The 22,819-nt window shown below is 43.5% G+C and overlaps 1 protein-coding gene across 1 annotated transcript; it reads left to right on the plus strand.

Annotated features, from left to right (window-relative positions):
- Positions 1-412: 412 nt before the first annotated feature.
- Positions 413-19,641, plus strand: NXNL1 (nucleoredoxin like 1; the record flags this gene model as incomplete). Its single annotated transcript, XM_081318961.1, has 2 exons — positions 413-738; positions 19,347-19,641. 2 exons carry the CDS (start codon positions 413-415, stop codon positions 19,639-19,641), a joined length of 621 nt encoding a protein of 206 aa, XP_081175087.1.
- Positions 19,642-22,819: the final 3,178 nt, after the last annotated feature.

Here is a 22,819-nt window from a genome sequence, read left to right on the forward strand (position 1 = left end):
TAACCATTGAACAAGTAGAAAATTAGCTATTTTTTTTCTTCTAGGATGCCTTGTTTCTTTCTGATGACCCGACAATTTTTTGACATAAAGCAGCGTTTTTAAAAAAGGCTTTCTTCCTGTGCAGTAGTGGGGCTGGCTGCTGTTTTGTGTCCCCATCCCACCCGACACAGACAATTAAACCTGTTGACAGTGATAGGGCATGTCACTGATTAGTGTACAGTATTGGTTTTCGGGTTTGTCCTTGTGCTTTCTGAGCCTTCAGTGCAGGAGACAGGATATACAGTAAGTCGCTAAATAAATAATGAGGAAAACAATTGACAAATGTCGCCTTCCTTTTTTTTCCTTTTCAGTGCTAATCTGGGGCAGAGGCTAAAAATGGTTCTAGTTTAAATGTAGTCGCTCCCTTGTGGTCATGGCTGCCCTTTTTTCCCACAAGAGCCTTGTTGTGAACAACAAGGACAATGATGAGCTGGAGTTGGAACGGGAACTCACCCGAAAATTAGAGAACAAAGTAATGCTCCTCTATTTTGGCTCTGGTGAATGTCCTCGATGCCAAGAGTTTGCGCCCACCCTGAAAGAATTTTTTGTGAAACTCACAGACGAGTTTTATGTGGAGCGAGCGTCTCAAATAGTTCTTGTCTATGTATCGCTGGACAAAACAGAGGAAAAGCAAGACAAGTTTCTGAAGAAAATGCCGAAGCGATGGCTGTTTTTACCTTTCCAGGATGAGTTCAGAAAGTAAGGATCTGAGAATTTAGTTAGGAAAACACGAACTGAGGCTGGGCTCATAGACATACTGTATTAAGCCACAATGTGGGTTTGTTTGGCCTTGATTCAGCCTTTATAGTCTATAATATACATGTTATAATTATCAATCATTTGTCAGTCAACAAACTGTGGTGTGAATCTGCTTTAGATGAATTAAGCATATTTATTGTGCATAGTTCATTGATAATTATTCAATATGCTAGCAACAATTATTAGCACGTAATAATTATCTTTTTAAAACTAAATTTTACTAAAAGTTTTTGGGAGAACATAGAAACTAACACAAACCAAGGCAGAATGAAAAAACAAAACAAAACAAAAAATAGAAAAGCTTTCTGTTAAGTACTGGGCTTTTGGAATATCACCACGTGCATTGCTGGAGAACTAATGGTTCTCCAGCAACTCAGACAGGACGTCTCCGGTCCTGCCATTGGTCAACTTTGGGCGGCAAGTATAGCTTCAATCCGATTGGTTAATACCATAGGGCCTGGCTATATATATTGAAGCAGGGTGACTCCAATCTCTCAGTACAGTTTCTGCTTAAATAAAGTATGAGTTTGTCTGTACTCATCTGCGTGTTCTCGTTCCTGCTCATCAGAGCCCACGACATAATACTTTCAATTTTCTTTGCAGCAAATACAAGTAGGAATGCTTGTGTTTTACTTTATGATATAAAGCTTTCTTTTTTCTTTTTTTTCTCTTCTACAATTCTACAATTTAACTACAAGCTATGAATGCATTTTTCCTGTTTCACGCAAAAAGTCTATAGAAGGTTTCCAGTCAGTCATAAATATAGATATTATCTTTTCTCTGATCAAGAAAATTAAAGTAGCCATCTGCAAATTTCATCATTTTCACCAACTATTCGTCCATTGTGGGTAGTCTAAAACTTTGTGCGTATAATAGTCTTGCTGCATTTGTCATATACCGGTATAAAAACATTTCTACTTGCCTGTCCATTAGTCCCAAAAGAATACCTTCTGATTTTAATGCTTTAAAATCTCCTTACTTAATATATGTATTTATATCCATATTTTCTGGCTTTTTTTTACATGTCCACCAAATGTGATAAAATTCCATGTTGTACACATTTCCAGCAAAGATTCAAAATACCGTTAATATGTTCTAGAAAATTTCTCTGGTGACAAATACCAATGTGACATCATTTTATTAAAAAAAATCTTTTTAAGGCTAGAACATGATGTAAATTTAAATCCTCTGAACCACTTATTTTCCATTGAACATTTATATATTATAGCCAATGTTTAAATCCATTTTATCACACATTCTTTCATTTATTCTTCTGTCTCATCTTCAGCAAAAAAATATACATTTTACCAATAGTATGTTCATCCTTAGTACATGATTCTATTTCAAACTCAATCTTACTGGTAATTGTACCTTAAGAAAACCATTGGCAACTTTATCCTTCTGTTACCAAATCTTCTCTTGATTTTGTTTTGCAATTTCCTTGGCATCGTGGTACATCATGATGAATTAACCATTTATGTATATTTATCATTTCTCATCTATGTTTCTTGTGCTGAAAGCCACAAAGGTGTTGCCGAGCACAATATAGACGTATATTTCATACTCTAAGAATAGCCCGTCTAAGATAATGATTTTTAAAATTTACATTAATCTTATTTTTGTCGTACCAGAGATATCTATGCCACCCAAATTTCAAACTGTGTCCTAACTCTAATAGCCATCTATTTTTTAAAAAACAACATCCACTCTTCCATCCAAGCTAAGCAGGCGGCAAAGTATATAGTAATTTCAAATCTGGTAGACCCAAACTACTACTTTCCTTTGCATATTGTAGTACTTTATATTTAACCCAAGGTTTTTCCCCATCGTACAAATTTAAATATATCCTTAAGTCATTGTTAAAATGTTACATTAGTTGTCAAAATATGTATTGTCTGAAACAAAAATAACATTCTAGAGAAAACATTCATTTTAATCATATAAATTTTGCCCAACATTGACAATTGTATTTTATCCCATCTTGATGTTCCTTTTCTAACTTCATTCCATGTCTTAATATAATTATTTTGAAATAACACTCAATTTATATTTTTTGTAGTTATTCCCAAGTATTTTAGTTTTCAATTTTAAAGCCTGTTTTATTCATTCTGTTTGATCTTATCTCTTCATGCTTTTTGTTAACATCTTTATCTTTTGTTTATTATTCTTGAAACCTGCTCATGCCCCAAATTATTTTAATTTAATCAGAAGTTAAATTTGCCTTAAAGGGGTCTGCCAAGTTATAATACATATCTCCATGCTTTCATATTTTTGCTTTGCTTTTTAAGAAAAAGCTTCGGTTCAAGGTCCAAGAGTTGGAATCAGGTCATCAGGATTTTTTTTAATTGTGGTTTGTCATATGTCATAATGCCTGGGTTCAGACATTAATCTTAGCCAAAGTGACATTTCAGTTTAGCAATACTATATATGCATCTAGGCGTGAAAATGTGTTGGAGATTATCCTCCCAACTTCTTGCTTAGTATGCAACTGCAGTGTATCAGACAAATAACTACAGTATTCAGTCCCTGCTGAAGTTCCTCTAGCAAAAAGAAATCACAGGAGCAGGCCAAGTCTTTACCTTATCTACTAATTTAGGTACATACTGTAATATATTTTATATCCCACTTTTATTATTTTTACAAATAACTCAAGGCAATGAAATTCCAAATAATCTTTCTTCTTCCTATTTTCTCCACAACAACAACCCTGTGAGGTGGGTTGTGCTGAGACAAAATGACTGGCCCCAAATCACCCAGCCTGCTTTCATGCCTAAAGCAGGACTCTTGTTCTCTAGGCCAGCACTTTAACCACTAGACCCACTGGCTCTCAATTTCTGGAAAGTAGTTACTAAAGTTGTTTTAAAAGATGGATTGTACATTAAACCATGAAAGCAATATTTAGCATCATCCAACAAATGCAAGCTACAAGTATGTAAAATCAAATAGCTTTCTAAAAATATTAAAGAAAGCTACGTGGATACTGGTACTGTCCAGTTCTTATGGACTACAATTTAGTTAGTTAGTTAGTCCTCGATTTATGACCATTCATTTAGTGACCATTCGAGACTACAACAGCTGTGAAAAAAGTGACATGACTAGTTTCCACACTTATGACCATTGCAGCACCCTCATGATCCCATGATTAAAATTTGGACCCTTAGCAACTGGCAGGTGTTTATAACAGTTGCACTGCCCCAGGCTCATGCAATCAAACCTTCTCAGCCAGCTTCCAACAAGCAAATCAATGGGGGAAGCTAGATTTGCTTAATGACCACGTGATTCACTTAACAACTGCAGTGATTCACTTAACAACTGTAGCAGAAGAAATGGGGCAAAACTCACAACATCTGCCTTTCTTAGCAATGGAAATTTTAGCTCAATTGTGGTCGTATGTGGAGGACTATCTCTATACAGTATTTATATTATAGGCAGTCCTTGAGTTATGAATGTAATGGAACCTGCCCATTCCATTCATAAGTCAAGGACTTGTAGGAGTGAATCTCGTGCCTTGGACGTGATCACTCCCTGCTTTCCCCCACGCATTCGCTAGCCGAATGTGCTGCTCGTTAAGTGCACATGAGGTATCTCAGGGTGGGAAAGGCCATGGGGGGTAGGGGCTAGAGATGGAGCAGGTCCCAACCCACTAAGACAGGGCTTTTCAACCATTTCACACAGTACGGCTGGTCAGCCAGCTACGAATCCATCTGGTGGTAATGCTGTCTAACCCACATTTTTCTATCTTATCAAGTAGTAATTTGTGATCTAATTTATCAAATGCCTTACTGAAGTCCAAGTAAATTATATCCACAGCATTCCTCTGATCCACAAATTTTGTCACTTGGTCAAAGAATGCAATAAGATTTATCTGGCATGATCTGTTTTTGACAAACCCATGTTGGCTTTTGGTAATGACTTTGTTTGCCTCTAGGTGTTCGCTGATTCGTTCTTTGATGATCTTTTCCAGAATCTTCCCAGATATTGAGGTCAGGCTGATAGGTCTATAGTTTCCTAGATCCATTTTTTCCCTTTTTTGAAGATGGGAACTACATCAGCTCTTTTCCAGTCCTCTCGTAGTTCCCTGGTGCTCCAGGATCTTTGAAAGATATAGTTCAGTGGTTCTGAGATCACATCTGCCAGTTTCTTGAGAACCTTGGGGTGTAATCCATCTGGTCTTGGTGATTTGAACTCGTCTAGGCTGTAATCTGGCCCCATTCCAAGCAGAGTTGAAAGGAAGCCAGTGCAGCTCATATAGGAGCAATGTTATGTCATGGTGTGCCCAATACTGCAAGTAATACTGCATTCTGGATCAACTGAAGCTTGAAAATGCTCTTTAGTGATAGCCCCATGTAGAGCATATTACAATAATTCAGTTGGAAGGTGACCAAGACATGAGTTACCATGAGCAGTGGCTCCCAATCTAGAAATGGGTACAATTGGCTCACAAGATGTAATTGTGAAAGGTGGCCTAGATAACAACACCACTGCACCTCAGGCAGGAGTTATGAATTCAAGACAATTCACAGATTATATGCCAATTCTGCCTGGGGTAGTGTTACCTCACTCAGAGTTAATGATCAAACTTGCTAAATAGGACACTAATTCTGTTAGATGATTAGTACCAGCCATGGCAGTTCCCTAAAAAGGTCATCAGATGGGAGCAAAGAGGCTTCTTTGCTTCCACTGATGAGCCAAGGGTCTCAGACCCGACAGCCCCATTGGCGAGAGAGTTTTATGGTCAGGGAGGGACCAAGACCCCCCATAAATACCTCTGCACGAGGGGCTGCTCTTTGTTCTCATTCTAGTTCTAACTCTGCTTCTACCTCTACTCCTAGCCCCTAGTCCTTCTTCTGTTTTAGTTATGTAATGCTAGCTTGCTCTTATTTTGTTTCTCTCTCACATGCAGGCATGAATGCTTTCATGCCAAGTATTTCTTTCTCTTTGATCTATCATTGAATAAAGCTAATATGATTGCATCTCTGCGTGATGCCTTTACTTGGAAGCACCTTTAACGATCCATCGTGAGATCACCTCACAAGTTGGTAGCCAGAGGATGGTTTAAAGGAACGCTTCCAAGTCCAACAAGATGTCTGAAAGATCCAGCTCAAATCTATTTATAACAGACGGCAGGACCTCTTCTATCGTGACCAGAAGTCATCGATCAAAGACGGCGTCCCTGCCTACATCCAAGCCTTCAGTCCCTGAAGCAATCTCAGCTGCAGATGAGAGCACAAATGACCTTCATCCCGTCAGAGGATCCAGCAGAGCGTCTAGGACCCCTTCACATGTCTCTTTACAACTGAACGCCACAGAGGAGAGCATAGAAGGCTTGCAGACTGCCCAAGACTGCTCAGATGCTGCAGAGACAGACCTGGCTGAAACCAAACGCCGCGTGAGTAAGCTGACTGCACAGGAACGTGAAGAGCTGCTTAAAGAGATCTTTGCAATGCAGGGGAGGGGGAAGGCAGCCCAGGAAACAGCTCAGAAAGCCTCCGAACACGTGGTGAGTCTTTCCCTAGCGACCACGAGGCCTCCAAATATGGCGCCCGCCACCCTTAGTGACCCCGGGACCCCAGGGCTTTTGGCGCGAACCCCCCCGCCCAGCTGTGAGCTACAGCTTCCTGGGGCAAGCGGAAATAAGATGGCTCCGCCCACATGGTCTGGCCCAGGAAACAAGATGCCGGCCCCCAGTAAGCCCACACGGTCTAACAAAGACAAACCTCTTTTAAGCCTGGAAAGCCAGCAATCCCTGGCATCCAGCAGAAATAGCATGCAATCCCTGGCATCCGGCCAAAGTAGCATGCAAATTCCTGAGTTCTCCCCACCACAAAGCCTAAAATCCTATGATGGCAATGAGGTCTGTCCAGCCAAAACTGTTACAACGGCACTTCAGACAGCCATGCAAGCCCTGACCACAGCCCTAGAGGCCAGCAAGACAGCGGCCCCAGCATCGGGGGTGCCCAGCCCCCCCCAGGCCTCCTATCCTCTCCCCAGGGCCCAACTGCTGGGGGGGGTCCAGCCTGGAGCCTCCCAACGATCAACCCCCACGGCCTCCTACCTTCTCTTCAGGTCTTCAGGACCAGCGATGGCAAAGCAAATCAGGCAATGCTGAAAAACCATGTGCTTGCAATTCTCTGAGGGAATCATTGCAGCAGCTGCAGGCCGGCAAATCTGGGCTCCGCCCCCCCAATGCCTCATGGGAAGAAGGGAGAAATCCTGAACAACGCCCTCCCCCGGATCACATGGTTTCCGGGCACGCCCATTTGGAGTTACTAAATAATCAAGAAAAAATTCCCTCCTCGACCACTAGAGGGACCCCTTTCCCTTTCCCTTTTATGTCGATGGACATTTCAGAGATCTTTGAAAATGGATCTGAGAGGGATTTTTTTCCAGCGGCAAATCTTCCAAGCGACTTTAAAAAGCTACAACTGGGAGGAGAAAATTACAATAGTTGGAGTAAAGATATACAGGTATATCTCTTAAAGAATGGGACTCTACAAATGGTTCAGAAACCACTCCCTCCCCCATGGGGACGTCAAGAAGAATGGTGACATTTGCAGGCTTACTCTGCTCTGCTCAGTTTGCTGGATAATAACTTGTTCTCCAGCATCCCAGCAGGACTCAGAGCTGCTCAGGTTTGGCAGCTATTATACAATTTATTCAACAGCGATACCATTGGTTCCATCACCAGATATACAACTGAGCTTTATACAACCAAACTGAGGTTTGGTGCCAGCATGCCTGAACATCTTGCAAAATTAAAGGCACTCAGGGCAGAATTGATGTCCAGAGATTTTCCTGTAACTGATGTGAACATGGTCGTGATCATTTTTGCTTCCCTCGACAGGAGTTGGAGCAATTTCATTGTTTCACTCGAAGCGGTCAAGAGGGAAGACATAAATCTGTCCTACCTCACAGGGAGACTCATCGAAGAGGATAGGAGGAGACGGGATGCTGGAGAATACGCCAGAGTCACCACTCAGCAAGCCAGAAGGGGGCACCACAACTCAGAGCAAATTAATGCTCTACTTAAGTGTTTCATCTGTGGCTCTGAGGAGCACCTCAAGAAAGACTGCCCCCATCAACATCAAGCCCCTAAACGTGGTCCCAATCAAGTAAGGGGCAAGGGGCAAGGAAGGGGGCGTGGCAGGGGCAAAGGAAATTTTCTGCATACTTCTTCCCTCACCCCCACAACAAAGGCTGATAGCTCCACTGACTTATGGTTACTGGACTCTGGAGCTTCTTCTCACATTACTAATATGAGTCAAGGTTTTAAAAGGTTAAAGAATATTAACTCATCTGTCAAAGTAGCAAATGGTGATACAGCTTTAGTTGTTGGGGAGGGCTTTGTTTCTGTACCTGGACTTGGAAAAGTTGAAGGTGTTTTGCTTGCTCCTTCCATTGCCAACAACCTATTAAGTATCACCAAACTATGTGACGATGACAAAGTGGAAGTTTTATTTCACAAGGGGGGAGGTCATGTCACCCGGAACCAGAAGATCATTGGAAATATTACCATCATAAATGGCTTACCATATTTTTCTCCCAAGCCACCACAGCCTGCCCCAAGGCTTTCCAAGGGCAGTGTGGGCAAGGAGCCTGAATCTCAGCAGGCACCTACAGCACCACTCAAAGCAACTAGAGCCAAGAGGGTGTCAGTGGGGAAGCCGCTGCATGAAAAGTGTGCCCACCTCTTGCACAGAAGATTAGGTCATGCAAGCTTCCCTGTAGTTAAAAAGATGGGAGAGTTTGCTGAGGGAGTCCAGCTCAAGGACTGTGACGTGTTTCTGGACTGTGCCATTTGCAAGAAAACAAAGAGGAAGGCTGCCCCTATCTCAAAGGTGTCATTACGCAAGACTCAATACCCGTACCAACTAGTACATGTTGATTTGGTTGGGCCTTTTACACCATCCCTAGGAAAGAAAAAGTATTTTCTCACTGCCGTTGATGATTTTTCACGATACGGCCACGTGTATACCCTCACAGAAAAATCTGAAGCCTTTGATGCCATAAAGTCACTGTACAACTTCGTAGAGACCCAGTACAAGACCAAGATCACACAATTGCAGAGCGATCGCGGGGCTGAGTTCATGTCTCAGAAGTTCCAGGACTGGGTAAGGCGTAAGGGCATCCGCCATTTTCTTACTGCACCATTCACCCCTTCGCAAAATGGTGTAGCTGAGAAAAGAAATGGAATCCTGCAAACCATGATGCGTAGTCTGATTGCAGATGCTAATGTCGCAGAATCATACTGGGGAGAGGCAATCCACTATGCCAATTACACCTTAAACCGCACCTGGAGCAGTGTTGTGAACCAGACCCCATATTTCCTGGTTCACGGTAGGAAACCAAATCTGGGACATTTGCGTGTTTTTGGTTCCTATGCATGGGTGCACATCCCCAAACAGCTGCGGAAGAAGGGGAGATCTGTTTCCCAGAGACTAAGGTTCTTGGGTTATGCTCCTGGCTCCAAGGCCTATCGTTTCCTGGGAGAAGGGGGCAGGCCTGTGACTTCCCAATCTGCCTCTTTCGAAGAGGACTCCAATTGGACTCAGATCCACTCAAATGATCTGAGCCCATATGCCAACCGACCCAGCAAGGACACACCGACCATGACATCACCAGAGGCGACCACGTACCCTGCCACCGACGAAAGTGAGGAACAAGACAAAGATGCGTCCAGTCCCACGGAGGAAGACACGCCGTCTTCACCCCCAGCGACGCCTCAGAGACCCACGGAAGAAAAGAGCGGTGAGTGGCAGAAGGTAAGGAGGTCAAAGCGGTTCAACAAAGGGGTCCCGCCACATCGCGTCTGTCAACAGTGTTGTGGTCACCCCAAAATCCTTCTCTGACATCCAGGAGCTGCCCATCGAAGAGCAGGAGAAATGGCAGCTCGCGATGGAGAAGGAGATGCAGAGCTTAAAGAAACTCAAAGTCTTCACCCCCCAGCAACCACCAAAGGAGAGGAAAGTCATTGGCACAAGGTGGGTTTACAAGGCCAAACCACTTGCCGATGGCCTCTACCTATATAAGGCCCGTTTGGTAGCCCAGGGCTTCGCTCAGCGCTATATGGAAGACTACTCGGAGACTTACTCTCCAACCGTCCGGGCAGAGAGCATCAAGGCCACCCTCGTGACTGCAGCCGCTCTGGGAGAAGAAGTCTTCCAATTCGACATCCAGACGGCTTACCTCCACGCCAACTTGGACCGGCAGATCTACGTGAGGGCTCCTCCTGGCTACCAGCAAGAAGGGGGAAATACATGGTTGCTTCACAAAGGGTTATATGGTCTCAAGCAGTCAGGGAAATTATGGTATGACTGTCTTAGAAAGAGTTTAGAACAAGTTGGTTTCACCACATCTCATGCAGATGAATGTGTCTTCACACGCAATTCCAAAGGTACCACAGAACGGGTGTTAGTTTATGTGGACGACCTATTATATGTAGGGCCTGACAAGGAAGGGTGTGATGAATTTGCCAAGGCCCTGGAAGAAAAGTTTACTCTGAAGTCTTTGGGGCAGGTTGACAAGTACTTGGGTGTGCATATTTTGGCCACTAAGGGGGGGTTCGCTCTATCTCAAAAAGAAAAGATAGAGGAATTACTGGCCAAATGCAAAATGACAGAATCTAATCCTACGCATAGCCCAATGCAAACTGACTTTTACAACCACACCCATAAGGACGGTCCTGAGTTCACAGATAACACGCTTTACAGATCTGTGATTGGCTCCTTGCTATACATCAGCAATTGGAGCAGACCTGACATAGCTTTAGCTGTGAATCTATTGTCCAGGCACGTGGAACACCCAAAGGAATTCCACTGGACTGCTGTTAAAAGGGTGTTTAGATACCTTAAGGGCACAGCTGATGCCCTCCTTATGCTAGAACCAGAGAAGGGGAAGACAGCCCAGCTCTCCGCTTACTCAGACGCAGACTGGGCTGGCGACACCAAAAGTAGACGGAGCACTTCTGGTTTCCTCATATTGCTAAATGGCTGCCCAATACATTGGCATGTTAGGCAGCAAAAATTTATTTCTTGCTCCACGGCTGAGGCTGAATATGCCAGCCTGTCAGACACGGCCAATGATTTGACTTGGTTCAATGAGCTGATAACAAGCATCTGGGCATCTCCTCCTCTGCCCATCCAAATTCTAGAGGACAACACTGCTGCAATTGCAATCTCGGGCGCTTATGCAGTAGGATCTAGATCTCGCCATATAGACATACGCTATAAAAATGTCAGGCAGCTTACCAAAAAGGGTTTTATACATGTTGAGCACTGTAATACAGCTGACCAGATAGCTGATCTGTTTACCAAGCCTGTTCCCATTGACCGGCACAACCTTCTGTGTAAGCGTTTGTGTTTGGCCTTCTGAATGTTTTTATGCATGTCTATGACACCTGCTCACCCCTCACATACATTCACTGGTCCCTGTCATTGGCTGGCAAGAAGGGGAATTGTTAGATGATTAGTACCAGCCATGGCAGTTCCCTAAAAAGGTCATCAGATGGGAGCAAAGAGGCTTCTTTGCTTCCACTGATGAGCCAAGGGTCTCAGACCCGACAGCCCCATTGGCGAGAGAGTTTTATGGTCAGGGAGGGACCAAGACCCCCCATAAATACCTCTGCACGAGGGGCTGCTCTTTGTTCTCATTCTAGTTCTAACTCTGCTTCTACCTCTACTCCTAGCCCCTAGTTCTTCTTCTGTTTTAGTTATGTAATGCTAGCTTGCTCTTATTTTGTTTCTCTCTCACATGCAGGCATGAATGCTTTCATGCCAAGTATTTCTTTCTCTTTGATCTATCATTGAATAAAGCTAATATGATTGCATCTCTGCGTGATGCTTTTTACTTGGAAGCACCTTTAACGATCCATCGTGAGATCACCTCACAAATTCCCACAGCCATGAATCTTTTTTTTTATTTTATTTAAAAAGTTTTACAATACATTTTAACTTTAATTCCCCCCTCCCCCACCCCCACCCAACCCTCCCTATCCCTTCCCCCCATTCCCTCCCCCCCCGACTTCCCAGAGCTAAATACAGGGTATAAAATCAAAAAACAAACATAAGCACCCCTATGTTATCAGCAATAAACTATTAGTTCTATCTCCCTCTAGCTCATGTAAAATGAATACAAACAATATTAATATTACAAATAAAGTAAAAAAGAAAAAGAGAAAAACAGAAAAGAGCTTTACTCAGAATAGGTTTTCTTAATCCCAGTCCTTATTCATATTAATTTCCAAGAAAAAAAAATAAACAAATTCTCAGTTACGCGCCAAAAGCGCCTATCTATTAACCTTAATAATCTCCAACCAGACTAAACCATAATCAAAAATAATTCTTGCATGTATCACACCAAATGTCTCGCAGTTCCAAGTCATCCTTGAGTTCAAATAAAAAGAGTAAAAAAAAAAAAGGGTTAAGCAGTCTGTAAGACAACTTGTTGTTAATTAGGAGCTTGCATACCCATTCTTAGTTCAATACATACTTTTAGTCCATAACCCTAATATACTTTTCTAACAAGCAAATAACATCCATCTTAAATTGTGTTAAATATTAAAAAAAAACTTTCTTTCTCCTCTATGATAAATTTAATCCATTAAAATACTAATTTAAAAATTTAATCAGCAATCTTAATGCCCCAAAACTTTTGGAGCACGTCTGTCATGACCCCCAAAACTTCTTTGGACCGCGCCCCTCCCACATCTTCACTGTAAATACACTTTGGAGATTCCATAACTATCTGCTGGTCTTGCTCTTGCTCTCGTCTCGCTCTTCTTAGGGCGGCACGCGTCTTCCTCTGGCCTCCTGCAACATCCAATGAAACTGTATCTTGATCCCCTCCAACACCATTGTCCTCTATCTGTCTGTCTGCAACATCTTGAAGCTTTCCCTCGCCGTATCCCTTAACAGCTTCCAAAAATGATAGGGGGGTTGATTTTAACACATTGCTATAAAAATCACGTGCCTGGGCCACAGTAACCAGACGATGTCTTTTACCTTCATGCGTCACCACCAGTCCAACTGGAATCTCCCATCTAAACTTAATATCACATTTCTTAAGTTCCTGTACTAAAAATGCAAAATCTTTCCTTCTCCTTAAAATCTTCGGAGGAATCTCTTTTAAAACCAAGACTTCTTGCTCAGCCACTACCAGTTTAGTATCATAAGCAGCTTGAATAACTTCATCTCTAATTACTCTCTTTGTAAAATAGACCACCACATCTCTGGGTAACTTCCTTTGTCTTGCAATCCATGAATTTACACGAAAAATTTTGTCCATATTTCCCTCAATTTCAGATGCTGGCTGGCCCAATACCCCTTCCAGAGCCTCAGAAATCAGCTGCTTTAAATCTTCTTTACAGTTCTCCTTTAAACCCCTGATTCTAATAGCATACTGCATCTGATGATACTGAGCAAGGCTCAATTCTCCGTCCATTTTATCCCTTATATTTTCATTTTCTGATACCTTTGCTTCTAATATAGAGTTCTTTTGACTGAGATCCTTCACTTTTTCATCCAGCTGTTGCACACATTCAGCTACAGATTCAATCATAGACAACATGTCCACCCTCATTGCTCTAAACTTCTCTTCCATCTTCTTCTCCAGTTTCTCCTCCAACTTTTTCAGCTTTTCATCCATCATGTCAGACATCAATTGTGAATGCTTTCCAAGAGCATCTTGTAAATCCTTAAGCGTCAATGCCGGAGGAGGTGCAGGAGGAAGCAAAGCTTGCAATGAGGTCTGTTGCACCAGGGAAGACCCCGCACTCCGAAGAGCTTTAGAAGTTTTAGCCGCCATCTTCCCCCACTTTCACTTATTGCGCACTTTCACTTTAAAGCTATAAAATCCATTGAGCTAGAGAGTAAAGATAAGAGTCCACATCACCTTGACCTCCTGTACCGCTCTGCCTGCATCTTGATAATCAAAAGTATTTCCTTTTGGCAGGGGTGGTTGCTAACGCCTGGCTCTGCTCCATAAATCCCGGAGCAGGGGCGCTGCGCAGCTCGGAGCAACCCAGGCTTCGGGGGGGCTCAATCCTTCAGCCGCCCAAACTCTTAGCTCAGGCGGCCCCGGAGAGCTCAACCCCTACCTGGGGCCTCACCCCCTCCTCTTCTCCCGAGGAGGGGGCTTCAAATCCATCTAAACAGCTGATCGGCGCTGTTTACGATGGAAAAACACAGCTGCGGAGCGGTCAGCCCGAAAACGGCTGTCTTCGGCGTCGCGTCACCACCGGAAGTCTCCCACAGCCATGAATCTTGTCAGGGTTCAGCTGAGGCTGGTTCTTCCCAATCCAGGCCTATTACAGGCCCCAAGTACTGAGAAAGCACCTTGCAACATCATTTGGATGGCCCAGAGCAGAGATAAATCTCAATTTTTTTAACCCTGGGTTGCAAGATGACCTAATATTAGTTTTCATGTTAAATAAGAGGAGGAAAGACCTCACACCAAGAAGCAAAAACCTAGGAATGGAATCTCCAACACCCAACAACTGGAACCATCTTCAGAGGAAGGAGAACCACCAAAGGCAGGTGGACTCTCCCTTTCCCACAAGTAAGCATTCAAAACTATTTCGGCCCAACTCCATGTGACTTCTTGGGAAGTCTTCACCAACCAGGAAATACATGTGTCTAATAGTCCCAGGGCCATGACCATTCTCTTGGATGTCCCTGAATTGAACTCAGCTCAGATAAACGTTCAGAAATAAGCAACGACCATTTTCATAGAACCAGCAGAATGGGATGTCAGTTTCAAGTGAATCTCATCATACTGTCTTTTTATTACTAGAGCCTCAAGATCTGCAGTTTGTTAGGGCATTTCACTGACTGGCTTCTTCTTCACCTCTGAACACCCTTTGATGATGTATACTGAAGAGTATATACATCTTCTCGTTCTAGAATTTTACCATTTTTGGTACTGGATATGACAGCACTATCACAGACAGGCCCGCCAGTTTGGTTATCCTAGACACATCACTCCTGTCTGAGGAGTAGGTGGTAGCCATGGCTAAGATGGCCTTTGCACAGCTTTCTGATGTGTGCCAGTTGCACCCCTTTGTAGATTGTTAGACTCTACTCACTAGTCACCTCCAGAATGGATTACTGTAATGCTCTTTACATGGGGCTGGCCTTGAAGAACATCTAGAAACTTCAGCTAGCACAGAATGTTGTGGCCCCTGCCCTCAAGAATGTTATCCCATCCAGAGGAATAATATTGTTGTGTAGTGAGTTCTGGAGAGCAGGAAGGACGCCGAGACGATGAGTACAGCATAGCCGCTCTTTATTAGGTGAAGGGACTTTACTGGGGAATAGGAGTTATTATTATTATTATTATTATTATTATTATTATTATTAATTTTATTTGTATACCGCCCTTCTCCCGAAGGACTCAGGGTGGTGAACAGGGCAATACATGTTAAAAGACAAAATACAAAAATTAAAAGAGATTAAACAAATGCCCACAACTCTTACAATAGATTAAAACACATTAAAAATAATAAAAACCCAACCCCATCCCATCAGGCCAGGCCAGCTTGTTCGAAGAGATACGTCTTTAGATCGCGCCGGAAGGAGCGCAGGTCGGGCGCCATCCGGAGCTCAACCGGAAGACGGTTTCATAAATCCGGCGCGCCCACAGAGAACGTCCTCCCCCTGGGTGCCACCAGTCAGCATTCTTTGACCGGTGGCACCCTGAGGAGGCCCTCTCTGTGGGAGCACACTGGGCGGAGGGAAGTTGATGCCGGCCGCAGGTGCTCCCCAAGGTATTCCGGACCCATGCCATGTAGGGCTTTGTAGGTCAATACCAGCACCTTGAACCTCACCCAGAAAACAACTGGGAGCCAATGCAGCTCACGGAGCAGAGGTGTAACATGGGAGTATCGGGAGACTCCCAACACAACTCTCGTGGCTGCATTCTGTACCAGTTGGAGCCTCCAAGTGGCCTTCAAGGGCAGCCCCATGTAGAGAGCGTTGCAGTAGTCTAAACGAGAGGTCATGAGCGCATGAGTGACCGTACGCAGGGCATCCCGGTCTAGATAGGGCCACAACTGGCGCACCAGGCGAACCTGGGTGAAGGCCCCCCTAGTCACAGCCACTATGTGATCTTCCAAAGTAAGCCGTGAATCTAGGAGGACTCCCAAGTTGCAAGCCCTATCTACGGGGGGTAATAGCTCACCCCCCATAGAAAGAGATGGAATATTCTGAATATCCCAGGATGCCGGTATGCACAGCCACTCAGTCTTGTCGGGGTTGAGTTGAAGTCTGTTCCTCCCCATCCAGACCCGAACCGCTTCCAGGCAACGGGACATCACGTCAAGGGCATCACTGGGGTGGTTTGGGGTCAAAATAAAAAGCTGGGTATCATCAGCGTACTGATGATACCCAACTCCAAAACCACGAATGATCTCACCCAGCGGTTTCATGTAGATGTTGAACAGGAGAGGCGAGAGGACCGACCCCTGAGGAACTCCACAAGCGAGAGGCCTCGAGGTCGACCTCTGCCCCCCTGCCAACACTGACTGCAAACGTCCCAGGAGATAGGAGGAGAACCACTGAAAAACTGTGCCTCCCACTCCCAATCCCCTGAGACGCCGCAGCAGGATACCATGGTCGATGGTATCGAACGCCGCTGAGAGGTCTAATAGGACTAGGACAGAGGAATGTCCCCTGTCCCAGGCCCTCCAGAGATCATTCACCAGAGCGACCAATGCCGTCTCCGTGCTGTTACCTGCGCCCTTTATATACCTGGCCAGGTACACATCCAACCAATCAGGGTGAACCTCTGTTTCCTGCCGAAAACTGATCCCGGCCACAACAGTTTCGGTTCAGCGCCACCTGGTGGTATCTGTTATGCCAGCGCTCACGGTGTTCCCTTAAGCCCAATACATAACACCCCTTCCCCCTTTGGATGCCTGATATTACTATGCCTAGTGCCTCAAACCAGTCTAGCCGAACTAGACTAGTTCTCCGGCCCTCAACTAAAATAATATCCAAGTGCCTTGGAACCTCTTAAACCGCACTGAAAGGGTGGCCTCCCCCTTGATTTTTACTGGGGCATTTTGGAAATCGGTGAGGATAATGTTGGAGGGCCTCAATTTGACCCACTGCTTTCTCTGGCCGCAAATAAGTTTAAAGGTCTCATACTAGATGACTGAGACTGCAGAGCCAGTCAAGCTCCATTTTACAGGAAATGCCCTGTAAATGGACATCCAATTTAAATTTGGGTTTAAGTGGCTGGCGGGCCCCGGTTCAGCAGATGGCCCTCCGGCTTTTGAAAAACCCTATGCTGGTCAGTTTCTGGGCCCCGGTACCTTTCCACGATGCATCCTCCGGCTGAAGTTCGTGGAGGCCCTCTCGGAAACGGCTACGGCAGACCGCTGCGATGTGGCCTGATTTTCTGCAGGCCCGACACATGGCCGACCGGAACTTGCAGTTTGTCCATGCGTGGTCTCCACTGCAGCCTGCGCATTTCGGGAAGGGAACTGCCTTCTGCTGGTTCTCCCGGCTTCCTCGTTGTCGCTTCCGTTGTTCTGGCCTCCTCTGAACCTGGTCGATGCCGGTCTCCTCTGCTTCTCCGCTCCCGCCGTACGCAGCATCTTCGAGGTGGATGGATCCTCCTGGGCTGCTGGGTCAGGGGGTCTGGACCGCTTGCCCTGCGCCGCCAGCCACCTCGTTGGCCAAGATCTCGTCCTGAGCATCTTGGAGGGGTAAGTTGGGCCTTGCGAACAGCCTCTGTTGCAGGCGCTTGTCGCGTAAGCCGAACACGAGCCGGTCACGCAGCCTCTCATCCAGATTGGAGAACTTGCAGAGGTGGGCGGCCTGCCGCAAGGCCGTGATGAACTCCGATGCCGATTTGCCCAGCAGTTGGACCCTCTGGATGAACTGGAACCGCCAGGCCAGCTCGGACATTCGTGGCTTGAAATGCCCGTTCAGCTTCTCGGTGAGGTCTCAGAATGAGACGGTCTTGATCGGTGTCGGCAAGCACAGGCTTACGGCCAAGTCGTAAATGGCGGGCCCACTTATGCAAAGCAGAGTCGCTGCTTTCAGGCCATCTTTGGCGATCTGGTTCACCCGGAGGAAATTTTCAACCTGTCGGAGGTGAGAGTCCCACTGTTCGGGGTGACAGATGTCGAATTCTCGGGGCTGGCCAATCCATGCCATCTCTGCGTCTGGCTTCCGTGAATCCTGCTCCACCGATGTGGTCGCTAGCGTGGTGACTAGCCGGTCGTCGAGGGGGGGGGGAGATGCCTCTTTCCTCCAGCAAGCGATGCCGTCCACTAGTGACTTTCAGCTCTTAAGGTGAAGCAGGATCCCACCCTTGTCACCACTGTTGCATAGTGGGTTCTGGAGAGCAGGAAGGACGCCGAGACGATGAGTACAGCATAGCCGCTCTTTATTAGGTGAAGGGACTGTACTGGGGAATAGGGATTGCCTGCGTCCTTTATATACCTGGCCAGGTATACATCCAACCAATCAGGGTGAACCTCTGTTTCCCGCCAAAAACTGATCCCGGCCACAACAGTTTCAGTTCAGCGCCACCTGGTGGTATCTGTTATGCCAGCACTCACGGTGTTCCCTTAAGCCCAATACATAACAAATATAGCCAGAGGTGAGGTTAGTCCCACCTCTGTTAACCTCCCAGAAGGCTACTGACACATTTTTTTTAGACCCCATGGAGAGCTTGCAAGGTGGTTGTATGAGGTCACCTGATTGTTGTTCTCCTGTAATAGTTGGATTTTTAAAATTTTTATTTGTTTGATTTTTTGATTGTTTTTATTATGTAACTGTTATATAAAACTACTGTGTACCTTTGAACTGTTAGTATGTTTGTATATCACCCAGAGCCAAGTCTATGTGACATGGACAGTACTATTATGGCATATTTTGCATTTTCCTTCTCTTCTCTATAGTGTTGCTGGAAGCAGGAAGATTAATTATATGATGATGTCACAGGGCTAAGAGATCCAACCTGTTATTGGGAAAAGGGAAAGAAGTTTACAGATAAATGCTTTAAGGAAAAATCCAAGGGTGACCCATGCGAAATTTGGGGAAATGATCAGAGTGCATTGTTAAAAATACAGTCTGGTAAATGTAACTTTGAGACCTTGGAAGACGGCAAGGAAAATGTGAAGAGGAGACCTAAAGAAGATTCTACTCACAGCACCCTGAGGGCATTAATCATTTTTATCTTTCTAAATTCATTTATTTTTCAGAACAGCAAAAAAAAAAAGATGAAAGCACCAGTATATCTTTATTAGACTACTAATAAAGACTTTCCTTGCCCTCCCCCCCGCCCCCACTGCAGGTGCAAAACCTCTTCTTAATAAATTGACAACATATGCTTGGGACTTGTATATGTTGATGGTAATGTCCAATTGTTGTATCTGAGTATAACTATACAAATAAATGAATCGTTGTAAAACATTAATATAGTTTTAGATCTGTGATACATCTTTTCAGCCCTCCTCCTATGAAAAATCCCATTATGTTCTCACCGTGTTCCAGCTCAGAACTTTTGAAACCTATTCTTTCTTTCTGCAACATTCCTAGAGAGCTGGCATTAAAGTTTTCAGTGACTCATCCCCCTGTGGTGGTAGTTTTGAAACCAAATGGTGAAGTCATTGCCCACAATGCTGTAGAAGAAATCAAACAGCAAGGCACAGCTTGCTTTAAGAACTGGCAAGAAGCAGCTGATCTGGTGGACAGGAACTTCCTTTTAACTGAAGACTTTGAGGATATGACCCTGAGAAGTATCACTGATCCCATTCGGCGGTTCAAGTACAAACTGGCCAAGAAAAAAAGGAAAATGAGAAGTAGAGATAGTGATAAGGATGAAGTCTCCTGATGAGATGTTTCTTCTTCTTGGAACTTCAGGTTGGTGAACTTGAGTATTCCCAAACCACTGCCTATGAACAGGCCCATCTGTGTCCATTAGATATCCACAACCGCATCAATCAGACACAGACATTTTTATTTGCAGATGTATTTCTAGTTTTGAAAATCTAAAATATTTTTTCCTAAAATCTAGAACTTGCAGCTATGAAATTATTAAGAATATACATAGTGTTTATTTGTAATTGGAGCCTGGAATGAATGTATGTCACAATGCACTCAAAATACTCAATAGGTGAGGGAACACTTTGAAAATAATTTGGAAGAGCTTTAGACCTCACGTGCACACAACATCTCTCTTTCTTCAGACTTTCTGATGAGCCTGGAAAAAAACCCTGTCTGTTGGAAAAGGGTGAAATTATTAAAGTCACAGTGACCCTTACAGAAGCTACAATTTTTTATATATTTTAGGCAGAATTCTGAAGATGAGTAGATGTTTTAATGAATAACTGACTTGCCACAGATCTAAAGCACTTCTTCCAAATACACTAATTTTACAAGCATGCATAGCTCTAGGACAGGGGTGTCAAAGTGCCGGCCCTTGGGCTGGATGCGTTGTGGCGAAACCGCACCCACCCCATTGCCAGCAATGGGGGAAAAAATGGCGATATGTTGCGACACATCACATGATGTTGCAAGTTTGACACCCCTGCTCTAGGAGACCATCAGGGTTGCACTGAGATTTTTTTCCTGGAATAACAACAGAAACCACGCAAGTTAAAAGTGAAAACAACTTTATTTGCATACTTTACCATAACACTTTTCATGCAGATCTGCCTTCTGAAAGAATCCACCAGCATTTTGTTGTTTGCAACATCTCATTTAATTACAGTTGGGGAAAAACACTTTGTTGCCAACTCTCAGCATTTCTTTTGCTTTTCTGGCACCCAACTTTATCTCCTTGCCAGAGTCAGATAAGGTGATAATCTTCCTAGTAAGCAGTTCTTTTTGGGCAGGCTGCCTGCCACTAACTCTTTTAGCAAGAGAGGAGGTGTTTTTTTCCTAGATGAACCAAATTTAATTATTTTAATTGTTCTTAACTTTTGTAATTTGTATTGTTATTTTAAATTCCTTGTGAACCGCTCTGAGTCCTACGGGAGAAGGGCAGTATATAAGTCCAATAAACATAAACATAAACCAGGAAGTCTCTTGTATGTTATAACTCTCAGGTTTGCAGTGACTCTAAACTCTACATGCTTGTTTTGCCAGTAGGTGCCACTTAAGGGACTAGCCTTGCAATAGGCAGTATAGTCAAGCATATAAAGGTGTTTTAAAAAAATAAATCCAAATATATGAAACCTTATTGATGACCTAATACAATATTCTTGTTGGAATACATGTTAAAATGTATTTTGTATTGCAACAGCTACAGAATTATTCAGCCAGTAGATGGCAATGTTTAGTTTGCATCTATGGTTATAATCTATGATTTCTATAAGTTCTGAGGAGAGTTTCCAGTGACAGTTAAAAAAAACTATTAAGCAGCAAAGCTCATGGTGACTGTACATTGTACACTTTATTTTATCTGTCTGATTATGTAACCATCCTCTGCTACCATTTCTATAGAATAAACCAGAATTTCTATACTATAAAACAGAATTTCTAATACTTCTCTATTACCTTTTTTCCACAGGAACTCTTGATTAAAGGAGGACCTTCCCACTTTCTTTCAGTCACCCATTGGCTATCTTCAGCTTGGTAGATGGTAGAGGACAAGAAGGCCTGGAGGAATGTTGTCCATGGGGTCGCGATGGGTTGGACACGACTTCGCAACTAAGAAACAAAAATATTGGCTATGCTCAACTTCCAAATAACTCTTTCTCCTAAGTGCCAACATCCTTTCTTAAGGAACCAATGAAGCCAGAATTTTAATTCTGTAGTACCATCAGCAATGCTATATTTTTATCAATGAAAATCTAACTGTTGCTTTTAGAGACTGATTGCACATTTTATTTTATCTGAAAATAGAAACTGTTCAGAGCAGGGTTAGGCAGAATTTGGATTGGAGGAGTAACAACAGAATAGTATTGTTTATTAACAAGCAGAAGTAAAAAAAATGTAAATAATGTTAGTTTTGTGACCTTTGGAATAATGAGTGAGAATTGTTATTTCAAGGAAATTTAATAAATTTAATAACAAGCAATAGAACATAATATCAAAGTCTTAGATTTTAAAAGAGCTGATTTTAACAAATTCTAAGAGAATTTGGGAAAGATTCCTTGGATGAAAATCCTAAAGGGGAAAACAACTCAAGAAGCTTATGAAACTGAAAAATATGATCATAAAAGCCCAATCCAGCACAATACCATTGAAAAAGAAAATCAAGAAATCTAACAGCATGGCTGCACAAAGATCTGAAAAGACAAAAAGGACAAGTACAAAAAATGGAAAGAGGGACACATAACTAAGGCAGAATATCAGCAGACAGCCAGAATCTACAAAGAAGAAGTCAGGAAAGCAAAGGCTCAGAATGAGCAAAGACTTGCAACAAAAATCAAAGATAATAAAAGAAGTTTCTTTCAGCATATAACTAACAAGGAAAAAATCAAGGAAACAATCAGTCCACTAAAGAGTGAAGATGGCAAGGAAGTAACAGGCAGCAGAGAGAAAGCAGAGCTAATAACTCATTCTTTGCATCAGTCTTCACGCAAAAAAGAAATTATAGCCAAACCCACAAAAAGCATAACTGAAAAAGACAGTCTAGAAATAAATGTTAAAATGAACAAAAAAAATGGTAAGAGAACACCTGTCCAATCTTGATGAACATAAATCACAGGGACCCAACGGACTACACCCGATCTTGAAGGAGTTGGCAGATATCATCTCAGAACCACTGTACTATATCTTTCAAAAATCCTGGACCATTAGGGAACTACCAGAGAATTGGAAAAGAGCTGATGTGGTTCCCATTTCAAAAAAGGAAAAAAGAAACAGTCCAAGGAAACTACAGACCAATCAGGCTAACATCAATACCTGGGAAGATACTGGAAAAGATAGTCAAAAAACAGATCTGCAAACATCTAGAATAAACCAGGCTTAATAGCAGCAACTGTGAGAAGGATCTTGGAGTCTTAGTGGACAGTCAATTAAATATGAGCCAACAATGTGTGGCGGCAGCCAAAAAAGCCAAT

The sequence above is a fragment of the Vipera berus genome, assembly GCF_964194415.1.
Source record: "Vipera berus genome assembly, chromosome: 2".
Taxonomy (NCBI): Eukaryota; Metazoa; Chordata; class Lepidosauria; order Squamata; family Viperidae; genus Vipera; species Vipera berus.